At 43.0% G+C, this 14,101-nt stretch overlaps 1 protein-coding gene and 1 non-coding gene across 8 annotated transcripts in view; both read right to left on the bottom strand.

Annotated features, from left to right (window-relative positions):
* Nucleotides 1–14,101, bottom strand: part of LOC106575862 (myc box-dependent-interacting protein 1) — a 43,353-nt gene that overhangs the window by 9,879 nt on the left and 19,373 nt on the right. For 3 of the 7 annotated variants that reach the window (XM_082963664.1, XM_082963667.1, XM_082963666.1), the window contains 3 exons: nt 11,693–11,731; nt 10,065–10,113; nt 8,974–9,165 (listed from right to left, as the gene is read on the bottom strand). In XM_082963664.1, coding sequence (XP_082819790.1) covers nt 8,974–9,165; nt 10,065–10,113; nt 11,693–11,731 — 280 coding nt within the window. The remainder of the gene's footprint in view (nt 1–8,973; nt 9,166–10,064; nt 10,114–11,692; nt 11,732–14,101) is intronic. The other 4 variants (XM_082963665.1, XM_082963668.1, XM_082963669.1 and 1 more) reach the window with 3 other exon arrangements.
* LOC145861475 (U2 spliceosomal RNA) lies at nt 6,527–6,717 on the bottom strand. The gene has a single exon (XR_014381290.1). It is a non-coding gene; the product is annotated as a U2 spliceosomal RNA (small nuclear RNA).

Below are 14,101 nucleotides of genomic sequence, written 5' to 3'. Positions count from 1 at the left end.
CAAAATTTATTCAGGGTCAAATTATGATCGTGTAATGTTGAACGGACCGGAAGACATTGTGTAAAACCAGCCAATTAAAATCTTTCAGTCTGTTATCTAAACCTTTTAATTGTGCCCGTAGCCAGGTGGAAGGCGATATTGGTAATCGGTCTCTAGGACGACAATTTTCTATCAATTTCGCGTATAGCAATCTGTGGTTGATTACATTTTCTTTTACCTTGCAGACGGGGGTTTTCCTTGCCCATTCCACAATTTTCTTAAAATGTAATGGGATAATTTCAGCTTTTGGCTTACTAGTTTTTCCTTCCAATTAAACATGTCATCTTTAATTTCATTTCCGAAAGATATCCCGAGCACTACCATTGGTCCTGTGCACACAGTCAAACCACATAACCTATCAGTTCTCCATTTCCACTGTCCCATATGTTTTATTCTTGTTTGTCTTCGACCCAAAGGCAACAGAGAATTCATCAATGACTTTGATGACCTGAGCTTGAAAGAGGCTATCTTGTAAATATAAAACTGTGTCGTCCGCATATTGCGACATTTTTAGAATACCCCCTCCAGGTAATTTTATGCCTTTGATGTTGTAATTTGTCCTAATTGCGCATGCGAAAGGTTCAATATATAAAACATACAATAGAGCAGATAGAGGGTCCCCCTGTCTGACACCTCGTAATTGCTTGATAACATTTCCAATATTCCCATTAATATTTACCCAGCTACCCTCATTACTATAAAGAATTTTTACCCATTTCACAAAATTATTTCCAAATCCCAATTTTTCTGGAACTCTAAATAAAAACCCATGGTTTACCATGTCAAAAGCTTTTTCCTGGTCCAAATTCACAGTAATAGCTGGCAGGTGCCTTTCCTCTAAATATGCTTGAACGTCTCTGCAATTGCAAGTTCCAGGTTATTTTTCTCCCCACCACCCCGCATGTTTGGTCTAAACCAACAACATATGCCATGGCAGAAGATAGGCGATTAGTTATGGCTTTGCTTAATAATTTATAGTCAACACACAACATTGTTAAAGGTCTCCAATTTGCTAGTGCCTTGGGGTCTCCCTTTTTGTAAAGTAGAGAGATTACCCCCTCACACATCCAACCTCCCATATGCTCCAAACCAAATATAACTCTAAACACTTCCAACAGATGACATCCAATTAAATCCCAAAAAACGATGTAAAACTCTTTAGAGAGCCCATCCACACCTGGTACTTTGTTATCTTTCATGCTCTTCAGTGCCATATACATTTCATCTAATTTCAATTCCCCTTCCAATTGGTCTCTAATATCAAAAGGTATCTGCACATCCAAGCATTTTAAAAAGGTAGTCCCCTTCTCATAATCAATTGTTTGTTTTTGAAATAGCTGAGAAAAGTGGTGTGTAGCGACACCAAACATGCCATCTCCATCCTCAACCATCTCCCCATCTTGGTCCAATAAAGCAGAAATAGTCCTCCTCTTTCCCCGTGATTTAATTTGTTTAAATAAATATGCAGAGCACTTCTCATCATTTTCCCATTTATCTTGCTGACTATTAAAAATGAAATCTCAAGCTTTCTTTTCAAAAAAGGCATGCTGCTTTTTCTGCAGGATACACAATGTGTCTTTATCTAAACCACCACCATTCAAATTGCCTTGGATGTGCAGATTTTCTAGTTCCTTCTGCAACTTATACAATTCTTTGTGGTTATTACGTACTTTATCTTTGCAAAAATTCTGAATAAAATTCTTAATTTTGTGCTCTCCCACCACTCTATGACAGTAGAATACAAATATTTAATTGTTACACAGCCCTTAAATACCTAAATCTTGTGTCAAAAGTTTTGTCATGTAAAATGTCGTTATTAATTTTCGAATACCCTGTTCCAAATTCAATTGTTTTTAATTCTACTGTCACAGACAAGCAACTGTGGTCTGAATAAAATACCGGAGTGACGCGCGCAGAGGACACACCGAGTCCACGCGGAACAAACATATAATCTATGCGGCTCCTCGCGCCCCAGCTGTTTCCCCAGGTGAAACCGGGATCATCTGCATGCGCCACTCTATAAGAATCAACCAAATTATATTTCTCTATTAGACTTTTTACAAGATGTCCTCCTAGATTACCTCGGTCATATGACACATTAAAATCTCCCCCCATAAACACCTGTCTGTTTGTCATAAAAATAGCGTCTAGGTCGTTAAGCATTTCCCTCCTTTCCTTGGGTGTCGGTGGTGCATATACATTAATAAATCGAAAACATTTACCCCTCCAATCTATATCTACTACTAAAACCCTCCCGTGTACTGCCGAAAAACGTCCTACTATTTTTAACTCCCTATTCCCACATAGCACCCCGACCCCTGTAGAGTGCACCCCGCCGACACTCCACCTCGACTCTCCCTGAACCCATTCCCGTGTAAACCTCTCCACATAATTTTGATCTTTTAAATGTACTTGTAAAAAACACACAGAAAAGCAAATGGAGGACAAATGGGAAAAAACAGTCGCCCTTTTAACTGGGTTCCTAAGCCCTCTAACATTAATGCTAGCTAGGTTAAAAATAGACGACATGGGATAAGGAGGGAAACGGACAACTATCTAAATATGACATTATATTCAAGACTCACTTCAAGTACAGTTCCTCATTAGGAGGCCTGTCTGGGAACCGATGGTCCCCGGCGGGAGGACTGTCCACAAAGATGGGGTTCGGGAATACACTGCCCTCCTCAGACTGCTCCCCCTTCGTCTGTGTGGGTGCTGGGACACCGCTGGGTGCAAGACCGCTGCTGCCGATGGAGCTGCCTGACTGGGAAAGCAGAGTCTCCTCTGCGCTGCCCGGGTTTCCCTCGCTTTTCTCCTCCGACTTCCCGCTCGCAAAACAACTGAAGCGATTCCCCCCCATGGCGGACTTCTCCGTCGCCTCCATGCGAACGAGTGGGGAAACAGGGCTCATCTGCTTCCTTTTGACCGAGCACTTCCTCCTCTCTCCCACCGTTGTCCAGCTCTCTGGAGCCGAGGGCGCGGTGGTCTCTCCCTTAGCCTCCTCCACTTGCTTGTTCCAACTCCTGTCCTCCTCTCCGCTCTCCTCGGGAGATGATGGCGCCTTACTCCCGCTCTCCTCAGACTCCCGCCGTTCTCTCTCCATCACTATCTCATCCACAACCTCCTCAATGGCACGTAGTTCCATGCCTTCTCCCTAATCTTTCCCGCTCTCCGCTCTTTTCCCGCTCACCTCTCTTTTCCCGCTCTCCACTCTGGCGTAAGAGGGGGCTGCCTTCGGGCAGTGACGGAACAGGTGGTCCTCTGAGTTGCACAGACTGCAGCGTTTGGGCACGGTGCAATCCCTCATTACATGACCGAGAGTCCCACAGTTTCTGCACCTTGTCTGGGTGCAGGCATCGGCGAGGTACCCATACGTGCTGCACTTCCTGCAGAAACGAGGCTGTCCAGCATACATGAGGTAGCCCCTGTCTGCACCGATAGTAAGAGGCAGGAGGATGGCGGTAGCCATCATGGTCGCTCTCGTCTTCCCTCAGCAGCACACGGAACTGCCTCTTCCCTGTCCAGATGCCTAGGGCGTCCTTAATATTTCTCACTCCTGGCAAGATGGTCAGTACCGGCTGAGGTAGCACACTAATGTTTCTTCGGTGACCCAGGGGTTGAACATGTGCACCGTTAGCACCCTCATAGTGTGCCTGCATAGGGACTCAACTTGAAAAGCACTGAGGGCGGGTGCTGTCGCGTTCGCACGGAAGAGCCCTCTCTCACCTCCTCCAGCCGGGTGATGGTGTAGAACGACACATAAAACTTCTCGGGTGTGTTCTGTTGCAGACAGTGCACATCTTCTGCTGTCAGACAGAGGTCCAAAAAGAACTTCCTTACCAAAACGAACTCTTTCCATCAAATTCTCTTCTCCAGTCCCTTGAAACCGCAGCATGTTCTTCAGTCCAGCGGCCGCTGACTGATGTGGCCGACGACGCCATCGAACCACCTTGAGGATCACTTGGGTACTGCACTCGATCTTTATCTTGATTTTAGCCAAAAGGCGGAGAAGCGATACCGCAATGCTATCGAAAGGTGCCATTCTCAGACACGTCAAATTCGATTACACCAAAATGATATCTGTAAACTTTCTGCCAAATATCAAAGATTATGCTTTTTAAAAATCGTGGCATAGATTTGATCAACGTCGGCAGTAACCACTTGACTGTTACAAAGTGGTAGGTTCAAAGTCACATGGGTCATCCGCCCTCCAATCGGAAATGAGTGTTACATTAAAACCAGATTAACAGAAATTGGAATAATAATATCACGGGTGGGGGGAAACAATTTGGAGTTAATAATAATAATAGTGACATTTGATCTCGTATCAAATATCTCTGGTATCATTGCTGCCACAACGTAACTGAAGATATTGTCCACTTGGTGGCGCCAGAGTTCCACTGACTGATCAAGATCAAATGTTATGATGGCCATGGAGGAAGGAGATGGGGAGCAAAGTGAAAATGACATGGCTTGAGAACACCTCTTGGAACCTGTGGCCAGACGGGGGAAGACTGGGTGAAAGCATGAGGAGGTTTTTTAGGGCCTTTATTTTTGTGGAACCCAGCAGAAAAGTATCTTGAAGGCATAGAGTCAGGTGAAGAGAGAGTGGGAATTGTCATGTTATCAAACTTTGGTTTTTCTTTGCATATATAATTATGCATAGCTTAACATATTAATACTGTTATGTTTTGTATTTCTTTTTGCTTTTCAAGTCTTATGCTATAACTCTCTTAGGAACCAGAAGCTAAAATGGAGAAAGTCAAAATGTCATTCTGTTATGACGAGAGATGGAAATAAGAGTGTGCATAGTGTGATTATAGAACAGAGGCCACAAGTCTAGGATTTGTAAACATAATCAACTGTGAATGTTAAATCATGTTTTATTTTGTTCATGTTTTATTATCATTGTTCATTAAGTAATTTCCAAGTTTATATAAATGATGAACAGTATGAAGGTAATGTTCAAAAGGGGGGACTGATGGGTTCTGACTTCTAAACTTGAAATATTGTTCATCATCAGGTATCCTATGGAAATGAGAAGGGCCACAGTCTGGTTTCTACACCAGAAGCTAATGGGTATCTGTAGGAGGAATGTATATGGTAGAGTCAATTAAGGTTGGATATGAGCCAGGGGCTTAGACTGTTACTGAGTAAATGAAAGGCAATCACATGGTTGCAGTCACTGATAAGGGTGAGGAGCTGTGGATTAGTGAGGAATGGGGGCCCAGGTCAGGTCACATTAAGGGAGAAGGAACAGTTTATTACCCACATCACTTACATCTCTATTGCTAGGCAGGAAGTTAATGCTTAAAGAGTAGGAGGAGCCTTCACCTAAATTGGGGTGGGTATATATAACATTACATTACATACATACATAACATGTGTGCTGGTGGGAACATGTCTTGCTCCGTTCAGCAGTCTGACCCATTGGGTGAATAAACGGTTTGAATTTTACTGAGTTTTTACTCTTTATTTAGAACCTAACAATATAAATATCTGGATTTGATTAGAGCTTTGATCAGCATGAAAATTCCAACCTGATGGTACCTGAGCCTGATGAGACATATTAAATACATTTACCACATTTAATAAGCCTAAATGATTTTGTCCTTATCCAATAGGCTACATACATGACAGACACATTAGGACTTTTCAGGCTACAGAAAAGGTCAATTTGTCAACAAGGCGCATCAATTAATGTAGACCCAATCAATGGCAATTGCTGAACCTCATTAGGCAAATTTTTTGGTGTTCTGTTACACATGTCTATTTACATTCAACAAATGGCACTAGTTTGCTATGTTGTTGTGCCATGCTATGTTGTTGTCTTAGGTCTCTCTTTATGTAGTGTTGTGTTGTCTCTTATCATGTGTTTTGTCCTATATTTTTAATCCCAGCCCCCGCAGGAGGCCTTTTGGTAGGCCGTCATTGTGATTAAGAATGTGTTCTTAACTGACTTGCCTAGTTAAATAATAATAGGTTATACATGCAGTTTGGATGCTGAAATCATTTTTGAGTGGAAGAACATGCACAAAAGTAGCCTACATTTTGAAGTGATTTGTTTGACAAATCAGATGAAAATATCATGACTGGTTGTGTTTATGCCACATTATTATTTTTAAATACCATTTAATTGACTTCTTTATTAGGCCCAATAAATATGTTTTACTGGTATGTGAGGCAGTCCATGTTACCAGTGCATGACTTTAGCACATTTCATAGTTTATATGTATATATTTCCAATCATAACAATTGTCTTTTTTTTTACTACTTTATTACTTAGCTAGTATATTTTTGATAATGCGTTGAGGAGAGCTTGCAAGTAAGCATTTCACTGTACCGTTTATCCATACACATGAAGAATAAACTTTGATTAGAAGATTAACGCAGCACTCACGTCAACTTTCGCAAGTGAAAAAACATGATCCTAACGAATTAAAACTAAGCAACTCCGTTACCTCTACTTGATTTATCTTTACAATGACAGGGGTGCACCGTTCCTGGAAGTACTGCAATACCAGGTCGATGCGTGGAGTGGACGGAGCAAGCCCCTATTCCATCTCCCTGTTCCAAAAATCAATTTAATATATGGTCCCCAGATAGGGGACGTATCAGATATTAAACTGATAAGAACAGATACTACACTTGATCTTAGCCAAAAGGCCGAGAAGCGATACCGCAATGCTTTCGGGAGGAAGGTGCCGTTCTCCGACACGTCAAATTCGACTGTGGGTACAACAAAATGAGCTCTGTAAACTTTCCACCAAATATCAAAGATAATGCTTTAAAAGAAATGGTAGCATGGATTGGGACATAATCAAAGTCGGGAATAGCCACGTTTGACTGTTACAACGTAACAAATTGGTAAATTCAAAGTCACGTGGTCATCCGCCCTCCAATCGGAAATGAGAGAAAGCGTTGTTAAAATAAAACCAGATTAACAGCTAAATTGGAGTAATAATATATCACGGGTGGGGGGGAAACAATTTGGAGATAATAATAATAGTGACATAACATTTGATCTTGTATCAAATATCTCTGGTAGCGTTGCTGCCACAACGGAACTGAAGAAATTGTCCACTTGGTGGCGACAGAGTTCCATCGACCGTCGCTTTTTCCAAGCTGTCCTGTGGTGCACGAAACTGCATTTGAATGTTGAACCACTTGACTTCAATACAATCAATGCAAATAATGTGAACAATAAAAATAGTCTGTCTTTTTTTATATCTGTCTGTAAAGCCTTGTATGATAACTAGATTACTAGAGACAAAACTTCAACGACGGCACTGGACTGCAGGAGCGGTCTTGGCATATGGTCCTGGCTACCTAAATGTGTCCTCCACATAATAAACTGTACAAAACATGGCACTTTTTAGGGTTACTTTTACAATTAAGCTTACTCAGTCACTACAAGAAATGTTATATCATTAGGCCTAATGAAAATACTGTATATGTAAGTTATTTGGTTGGTGTCTTGTGAATCAACCTGTATGTGCATTAGGGTTGAATATTATCCCGGTATCTTACAAATGTTCCTCCCGAGAATAAATCACTTTTCTCCCGGGTAACCCGCTATTAACCGAGAATAAATATGTTTTCTCTGGGGTATTTCCCGCCAGGAAACCGAAAGTGACATTCAAAAGCATCATAAAGCATATAAATATCTGGATTTGATTAGAGCTTTGATCAGCATGAAAATTCAAACCTGATGCTACCTGAGCCTGATGAGACATTAACCAACCACATTTAATGAGCCCTAAATTAACCGCATTTAATGAGCCCTACATTAACCACATTTGGTGGTTGGACTGAACTTAACGGGAAGCATAGAAATAGCACACATAGAACAAATCTACCACTTCTTAGACTTGCTTTCAATGAAAGATCTATAACTTATTTATATGTGAATTTGGTCAGGTCGCCCAAAAAGTTACATATTGCAGCTTTAAATCTGAGGTACTCTGTCTGTCAGTCTGTCTGTACCCTGTCAGTGTGTCTGTCTGTCCCCGGTCTGTCAGTCTTACTGCCATGTGAGGAAGGCTGTCAGTTCGTCCCTTGCATGCATTGAGTGAATCCATGCATAGCATGCAAAGACTGTGCACTGAACGAGGGGAAGAGTTTAAACCACCAAGACCACAAGCCTGTGTCTGACTGACCCCTGAATCTGGACACCTTGCTGCCTGACCAATGGGGAGACACACCAACTTTGAGTGCCGGAGAAGTGGCGGCCTGCAATAGTACATCCAGGTCCATATGGAGCAGGTTAATAAACCCTGCTGGGCCAAACACTGCCACACACACGAGGAGGAAGATAAGCACTGGGATTACTGGGACATTTTACTGGGAAGGTCCTGGAGATGACTGGTGTGGTGTTACCAGTTATAATAGTTGCAGAGATATGGATAGGCAGGTGAACAAGTAGGTGGAGGATGGATGAAGAGGGTGAGGAGAGGATGGATGAAGAGGGTGAAGGACTGACCAGAGAATGAAAGGAGGTGAGATCATCAGAAAGTGGTAAGCTGGAGTGGACGGATGGATGGAGAAAGAAAATAAAGATAGGGCAAGCTGAAAACAAGGGGGAAGAGGAGGTGGGAGACCAGACCATCCCTAGGAAAACAAGGAGGTGGGAGACCAGACCATCCCTAGGAAAACAAGGGGGAAGAGGAGGTGGGAGACCAGACCATCCCTAGGAAAACGAGGAGGTGGGAGACCAGACCATCCCTAGGAAAACAAGGGGGAAGAGGAGGTGGGAGACCAGACCATCCCTAGGAAAACGAGGAGGTGGGAGACCAGACCATCCCTAGGAAAACAAGGGGGAAGAGGAGGTGGGAGACCAGACCATCCCTAGGCTAGAACCTATGAGCCGTCTGAGTTGACACTGAGGGTATGATGTTGATGGAAGCCTGAGGGGACATTATGACATCATCTGACCTGCGGCTGTGATGGAGTGGTTGCCTGTGACGGTGCGGTTGCCTGTGATGGTGCGGTTGTGTTAGCGTCGGGCACCAGGGCTTCGCCATCGAACGAGATTATGTCCTGTTGCGTGTCTGGAGCTGGAGTCAACGAGGGTCTGGGGCTGGGGGGCGGGCGTACAGGGGCGGGTCCAGGGGGCGCCGGCCTCGTCTGGAGGGTCCACGGAAGTATGTACACACATGCAACAGTAGTGAGGGAGACACAGCACACAGGTTAGTAAAACACACCAGCACACTAGTAATAGTAGGTTACTGTTACCTAGGCCAGTATCCAATCCAAGGCTTGTCATGGAGCAGTTCTGGACAGACGACAATGCGCCATTTCAAGGCAATTTCCCTGACATTCCTGGAGATTGTGTTTACGGTAAACGCTGCGCATGTTGGCTAAAGCGTAAATTACCTTTAGAAATCAAGTGCAATGCGCTGCTCTATAACACGCCATGGATTGGATCCAGCCCTAGTCTGTAAGGCAATGCTCTGCTCTATAACGCGCCATGGATTGGATCCAGCCCTAGTCTGTAAGGCAATGCTCTGCTCTATAACGCACAATGGATTGGATCCAGCCCTAGTCTGTAAGGCAATGCGCTGCTCTATAACATGCCATGGATTGGATCCAGCCCTAGATTGGATCCAGCCCTAGTCTGTAAGGCAATGCTCTGCTCTATAACGCGCAATGGATTGGATCCAGCCCTAGTCTGTAAGCGGTGTCTATGTTAGAAAAGCCCATTTCTATCAAACCAATGGAGAGAAACTCTCCAATCAACATGCTCTGGGTTAGTTTCATCTCTCGCTTTGAGAGTTTTCCTGAAGAGAATGTTAGTGACTGTGTGTGTGCTCGCAATTGTACCGTCCTCTCCTTTTTCCACCCTTTTGAATTCAACACCTTAAAAATACTCCTGAGGGTTACAGACCTTAAAACAGACCCTAAACTCAAGATTTTCCACACACGCTTCTGAAAATGACTCATTCATCAACGCACAAACCCCAGTCACTCAAGACAAACACAGAGACAGTCAGACAGGTTACAGCCCCTGTATGAGGGAACCTTACCTTGGGTGCAGCGTCTGGGGTAACGCTGTGGTTGGTGGCAACTGCCTCACTGGGAAAGAGAGAGAAAGGGAGAATTACTGACTGACTCCCGTGTCATGCCATGATGAAGATGTCCTGGTTGTGTTCAGTAGAGAGAGAACATTTTACTGTATTTATTTTTCTAGGAAGGAGAAAGTAGAAAATAAAGAGGGCAGAGGAGAGAGAGAGAACGAGAGAGGGGTCAGAGGAGAGAGAGAGAACGAGAGAGGGGGCAGAGGAGAGAGAGAGAACGAGAGAGGGGGCAGAGGAGAGAGAGAGAACGAGAGAGGGGGCAGAGGAGAGAGAGAGAACGAGAGAGGGGGCAGAGGAGAGAGAGAGAACGAGAGAGGGGGCAGAGGAGAGAGAGAGAACGAGAGAGGGGGCAGAGGAGAGAGAGAGAACGAGAGAGGGAAGAGGAGGAGAGAGAGAGAACGAGAGGGGGGACAGTGACCTCAGATGTGTTGGAGCAACGTGCGGGCGATTCACTAAGATGATAGTACAACGGGAAAAGATGTAGCAGCTTATCAGTTTCAGTCATCCACAGTGGTGAAGGTCTGACTATCTGGTGGCGGCTGCCCCGATTAGTTTTTTTAGCACACACTGTCCCCCTGTATCACCATGGGAAAGCAGAACAGGGTCAACTGGTGTGCGTAAGAGAAAACATTTTGAAACTGAGTGAAATGCGTTGGTACTACCATTGAACTTGTCCGATAAGAACACAGACGTTCGTTATTTTTGTCACAAAACATTTTGTTACGGTGTGCCCTACTGAACACAACCTAGATGTATTTGTGTGTAGTCAACAGTCTGCACCATCCACCAAGACCACAAGATGGGAGCAGGGGGCTGAGAAGTATATTTAATGATCTGTGTATACAGCCTCATTTTAGCAGGGAGAATGAGCATATGCCAAACAAACCATTCTTTATTATTAATATATAACAAGACCGTGCGTAGTACTCCACAAATACACAGCTCAGAGCAAAAACTATTTGAGGACGTTGCTGCGGCATGAGACACCAACTCACAACACAAGGCTTCCTCAAACGTCATGCTGCGGTCATGCAGAGGAGTGCCTGACCTGAAACACACGGACACTCAGACTGAGAACTACAGGAACACCATGAATGTCCAAGCACACAGCAGAACTCCATGTACTACTTGACAGATGACGGTTCACTTGGACAACTAAAGGTCTGTATATATCCTGTGTTGAGTCCTCCAATCCTTTATTCTCACTCAGTATCTAACTGCACCATGCAGAGAGACTAGTGCTGTGCAATTAACCGGAATGCCAGTTATTTTTTGTTTTTTAAACAACTAATTCAACAACTTCAGTTCAATTATTTGAATAGCATTTATTTATTTTTATTTTTTTTCTCTGAGTTTATTGTGCACATAATGCTGCCGAACTGTGTGATGTAGTAGGGAGTTGTAGTCTCCAACAAGCTCTTTACAAACCAGATCATGCTGAACTGTGTGATGTAGTAGGGAGTTGTAGTATCCAACAAGTCCTTTATTCTCAGTCAGTATCTAACTGCACCATGCAGAAGGACACACACAGGCACATATAAACTGTCACATTGGTCACTCCCAGTCAGGTCCATTACCTCTTCTTGGGTCCAGGCTTCCAGTCTTTACCTGCCTTTCTGTGGGGGGGGGGGGGGGGGGGGGTGTAATTTACTCTACAGTATTCTATATTCAGCCTGTCATTTCACTTCCTCACTAGAATGTGTAAGCACAGGGTTGGATAAGTTACTTTGTAAATGTAATCTGTTACAGTTATTAGTTACCTGTCCAAAAGTGTAATCAGTAACAGAACTTTTGGAATACCCAAACTCAGTATCGTAATCCGATTACATTCCGTTACTTTTAGATTAATTTCCCCTTAAGAGGCATTACAAGACAAAAATGTATGTTGCCAATTGAACGACATCTATTGCAGGATAAATCATTGTAAAAGTTTACATAACTGGCCATATATGGATGTTTCATTTTACTTTATTGGTTGGTTATGTAGGCTTCTTCTAACCCATCACTTTCTACTACATATAATAATAAGATTAAATTATATCCTTACATTATAAACCAAATTCTATCAGAATTCCAGTCATTCCAATCAATGGTTATACCTCTTGATCTCAAAGAATAGGACTTGAAAATATGGAAGTATAGATTAGCCAAATTGTTTTATATGCGCACCAAAACTAAGGACTTATTAGCCAGCCCTACTCTGTTGTTTATGATTGTGTTGTCATGGCGGACTGATTGGGCTCATTGATTCGAGTTGAAAAATAAATGCTGCGCTCATGGAATGGCATGCTTTGACCAATAATAAGTGATATCCATATCAAATTAGACTACACCACTGTCATCCTTACCTCCAAGCGTTTTTTCAAGTTGGATAATCTTTGGATGCCGACAGCAGTCACACCATCGGAAGACATAGCTTGGACTGTAGCCTACAAAAACCTATTCCTGCTCTTTTCCCGCAATCCATCAAACACATTTGGTGTGTCGTCATCGTCATGACGTTGCCCTCTTTGGGTACAGCGAGCACTATTCCCCCCTCCCTCTGCACCATGCCCCTACCTCTCTCCCTGTTACACTCAGGCTGCTGTGGTCAGAGAGGTCGTAAATTCCTGGAGGAGAATCCTGGCTCAGGGCCAGACAGTATAGAGAGAGTGAGTTTCATAGCGAGAACAAAGGAATTTCTTCCACCTCACAGAACTGGAGGTCCAAACAATATTCATGTTCTAGAGAATGTATAAAAGATCGGTGAAGAATATAGCTACGAACTGGTCCGTTTGGTACAATTTTGTGAAACTCATGAGAGACAATACGGCCACATTACCATAACGCTGTTTATACAATAGCCTCAGTTATGAGGCTTACATCTAATTGTTGTATGGAGTGAATGAGTGGGGATGATACTGTTTGTGAAATGATGTGGTGCTATGTAATGATGTTAATGTGAGAGAATTGTATTTCTGTTTAAAGTTTCACTAAGTCCTTGGCACGCCCCCAGGGACACAGAAAAGACCTGGCGTCATGAGACAGCCTTTTTCTATGTTCCGAATAAAACCCCCACCTGGGTTTTCTATCACCAGACCGAGCTTACCTCAATTATGAGAGGGCTAAGGGTTGAGACGAGACCAGTACCTCTATCATAGAGGGAAATAAGGTTTAAGTAGATTGCTGAATCTTTGAACCATCCCACGTGGTTAAACTCTTAGACTATCGATACCGACAGAATAAGAACAAGTCTTTGATATTAATTACTAGTCTGCAGCTAGGAATTCGGTATCATTGAACGCGAAGACCGACAAAACATCTATCCTATAACGACATGAATGGATGTCACTCTGAACTATCCATTCTAACCAGGACAGACAGAGAGACACAGAGAGAGAGACGGCGGACAAACTCTCCAACGGAAACAAACTTTTCAACAGAGATCCCGACGACACCCTGAGCGTAAATATATATATATTGATTGCAGTTATTTCCGAATGAGTGAGCGTTCACGTGCAAAGGTTTAGCACTTCAATTGTTATAATTATCAACTTTGTAGTGTCTCTTATCTTTCGCGCCCTTATCAGTCCCTCTGTCTAACAAGCCGCCATGCCGGTTTAGACCACTAGGGCATATTCCCCTATAATTTCTTTAACCATATCTACTGTTTGTTATGCATTTCTGTGAGTACTTAGTAAATAAATGATTTTAAGACAATTGATGTATGGATGACTCATAGTGAAGACTGGGTTCGTGCAGATAACCAACAATTTATGACGTTTGGAATGAGACTAACGTGAGGTAAAGAATAATTCCTTAATCAGAAGACTAAGTGATCAGATATTAAAATATCTGAAAGTTATAACTTTAATCTGAATATTTTCCTTGGTGCCCCGACTTCCTAGTTAATTACAGTTACATGATTAAGTAGTTTAATCACGTAATAATAATTACAGAGAATTTTTGATAAAGATTAATCTTCAATTTAATGATGCCAAAGACAC

The sequence above is a fragment of the Salmo salar genome, chromosome 17 (genome assembly GCF_965601325.2).
Source record: "Salmo salar chromosome 17, fSalSal1, whole genome shotgun sequence".
NCBI lineage: Eukaryota > Metazoa > Chordata > Actinopteri > Salmoniformes > Salmonidae > Salmo > Salmo salar.
The sequence above is the reverse complement of the archived record's forward strand: the minus strand, read 5'-3'. Positions and strand labels throughout refer to the sequence as shown.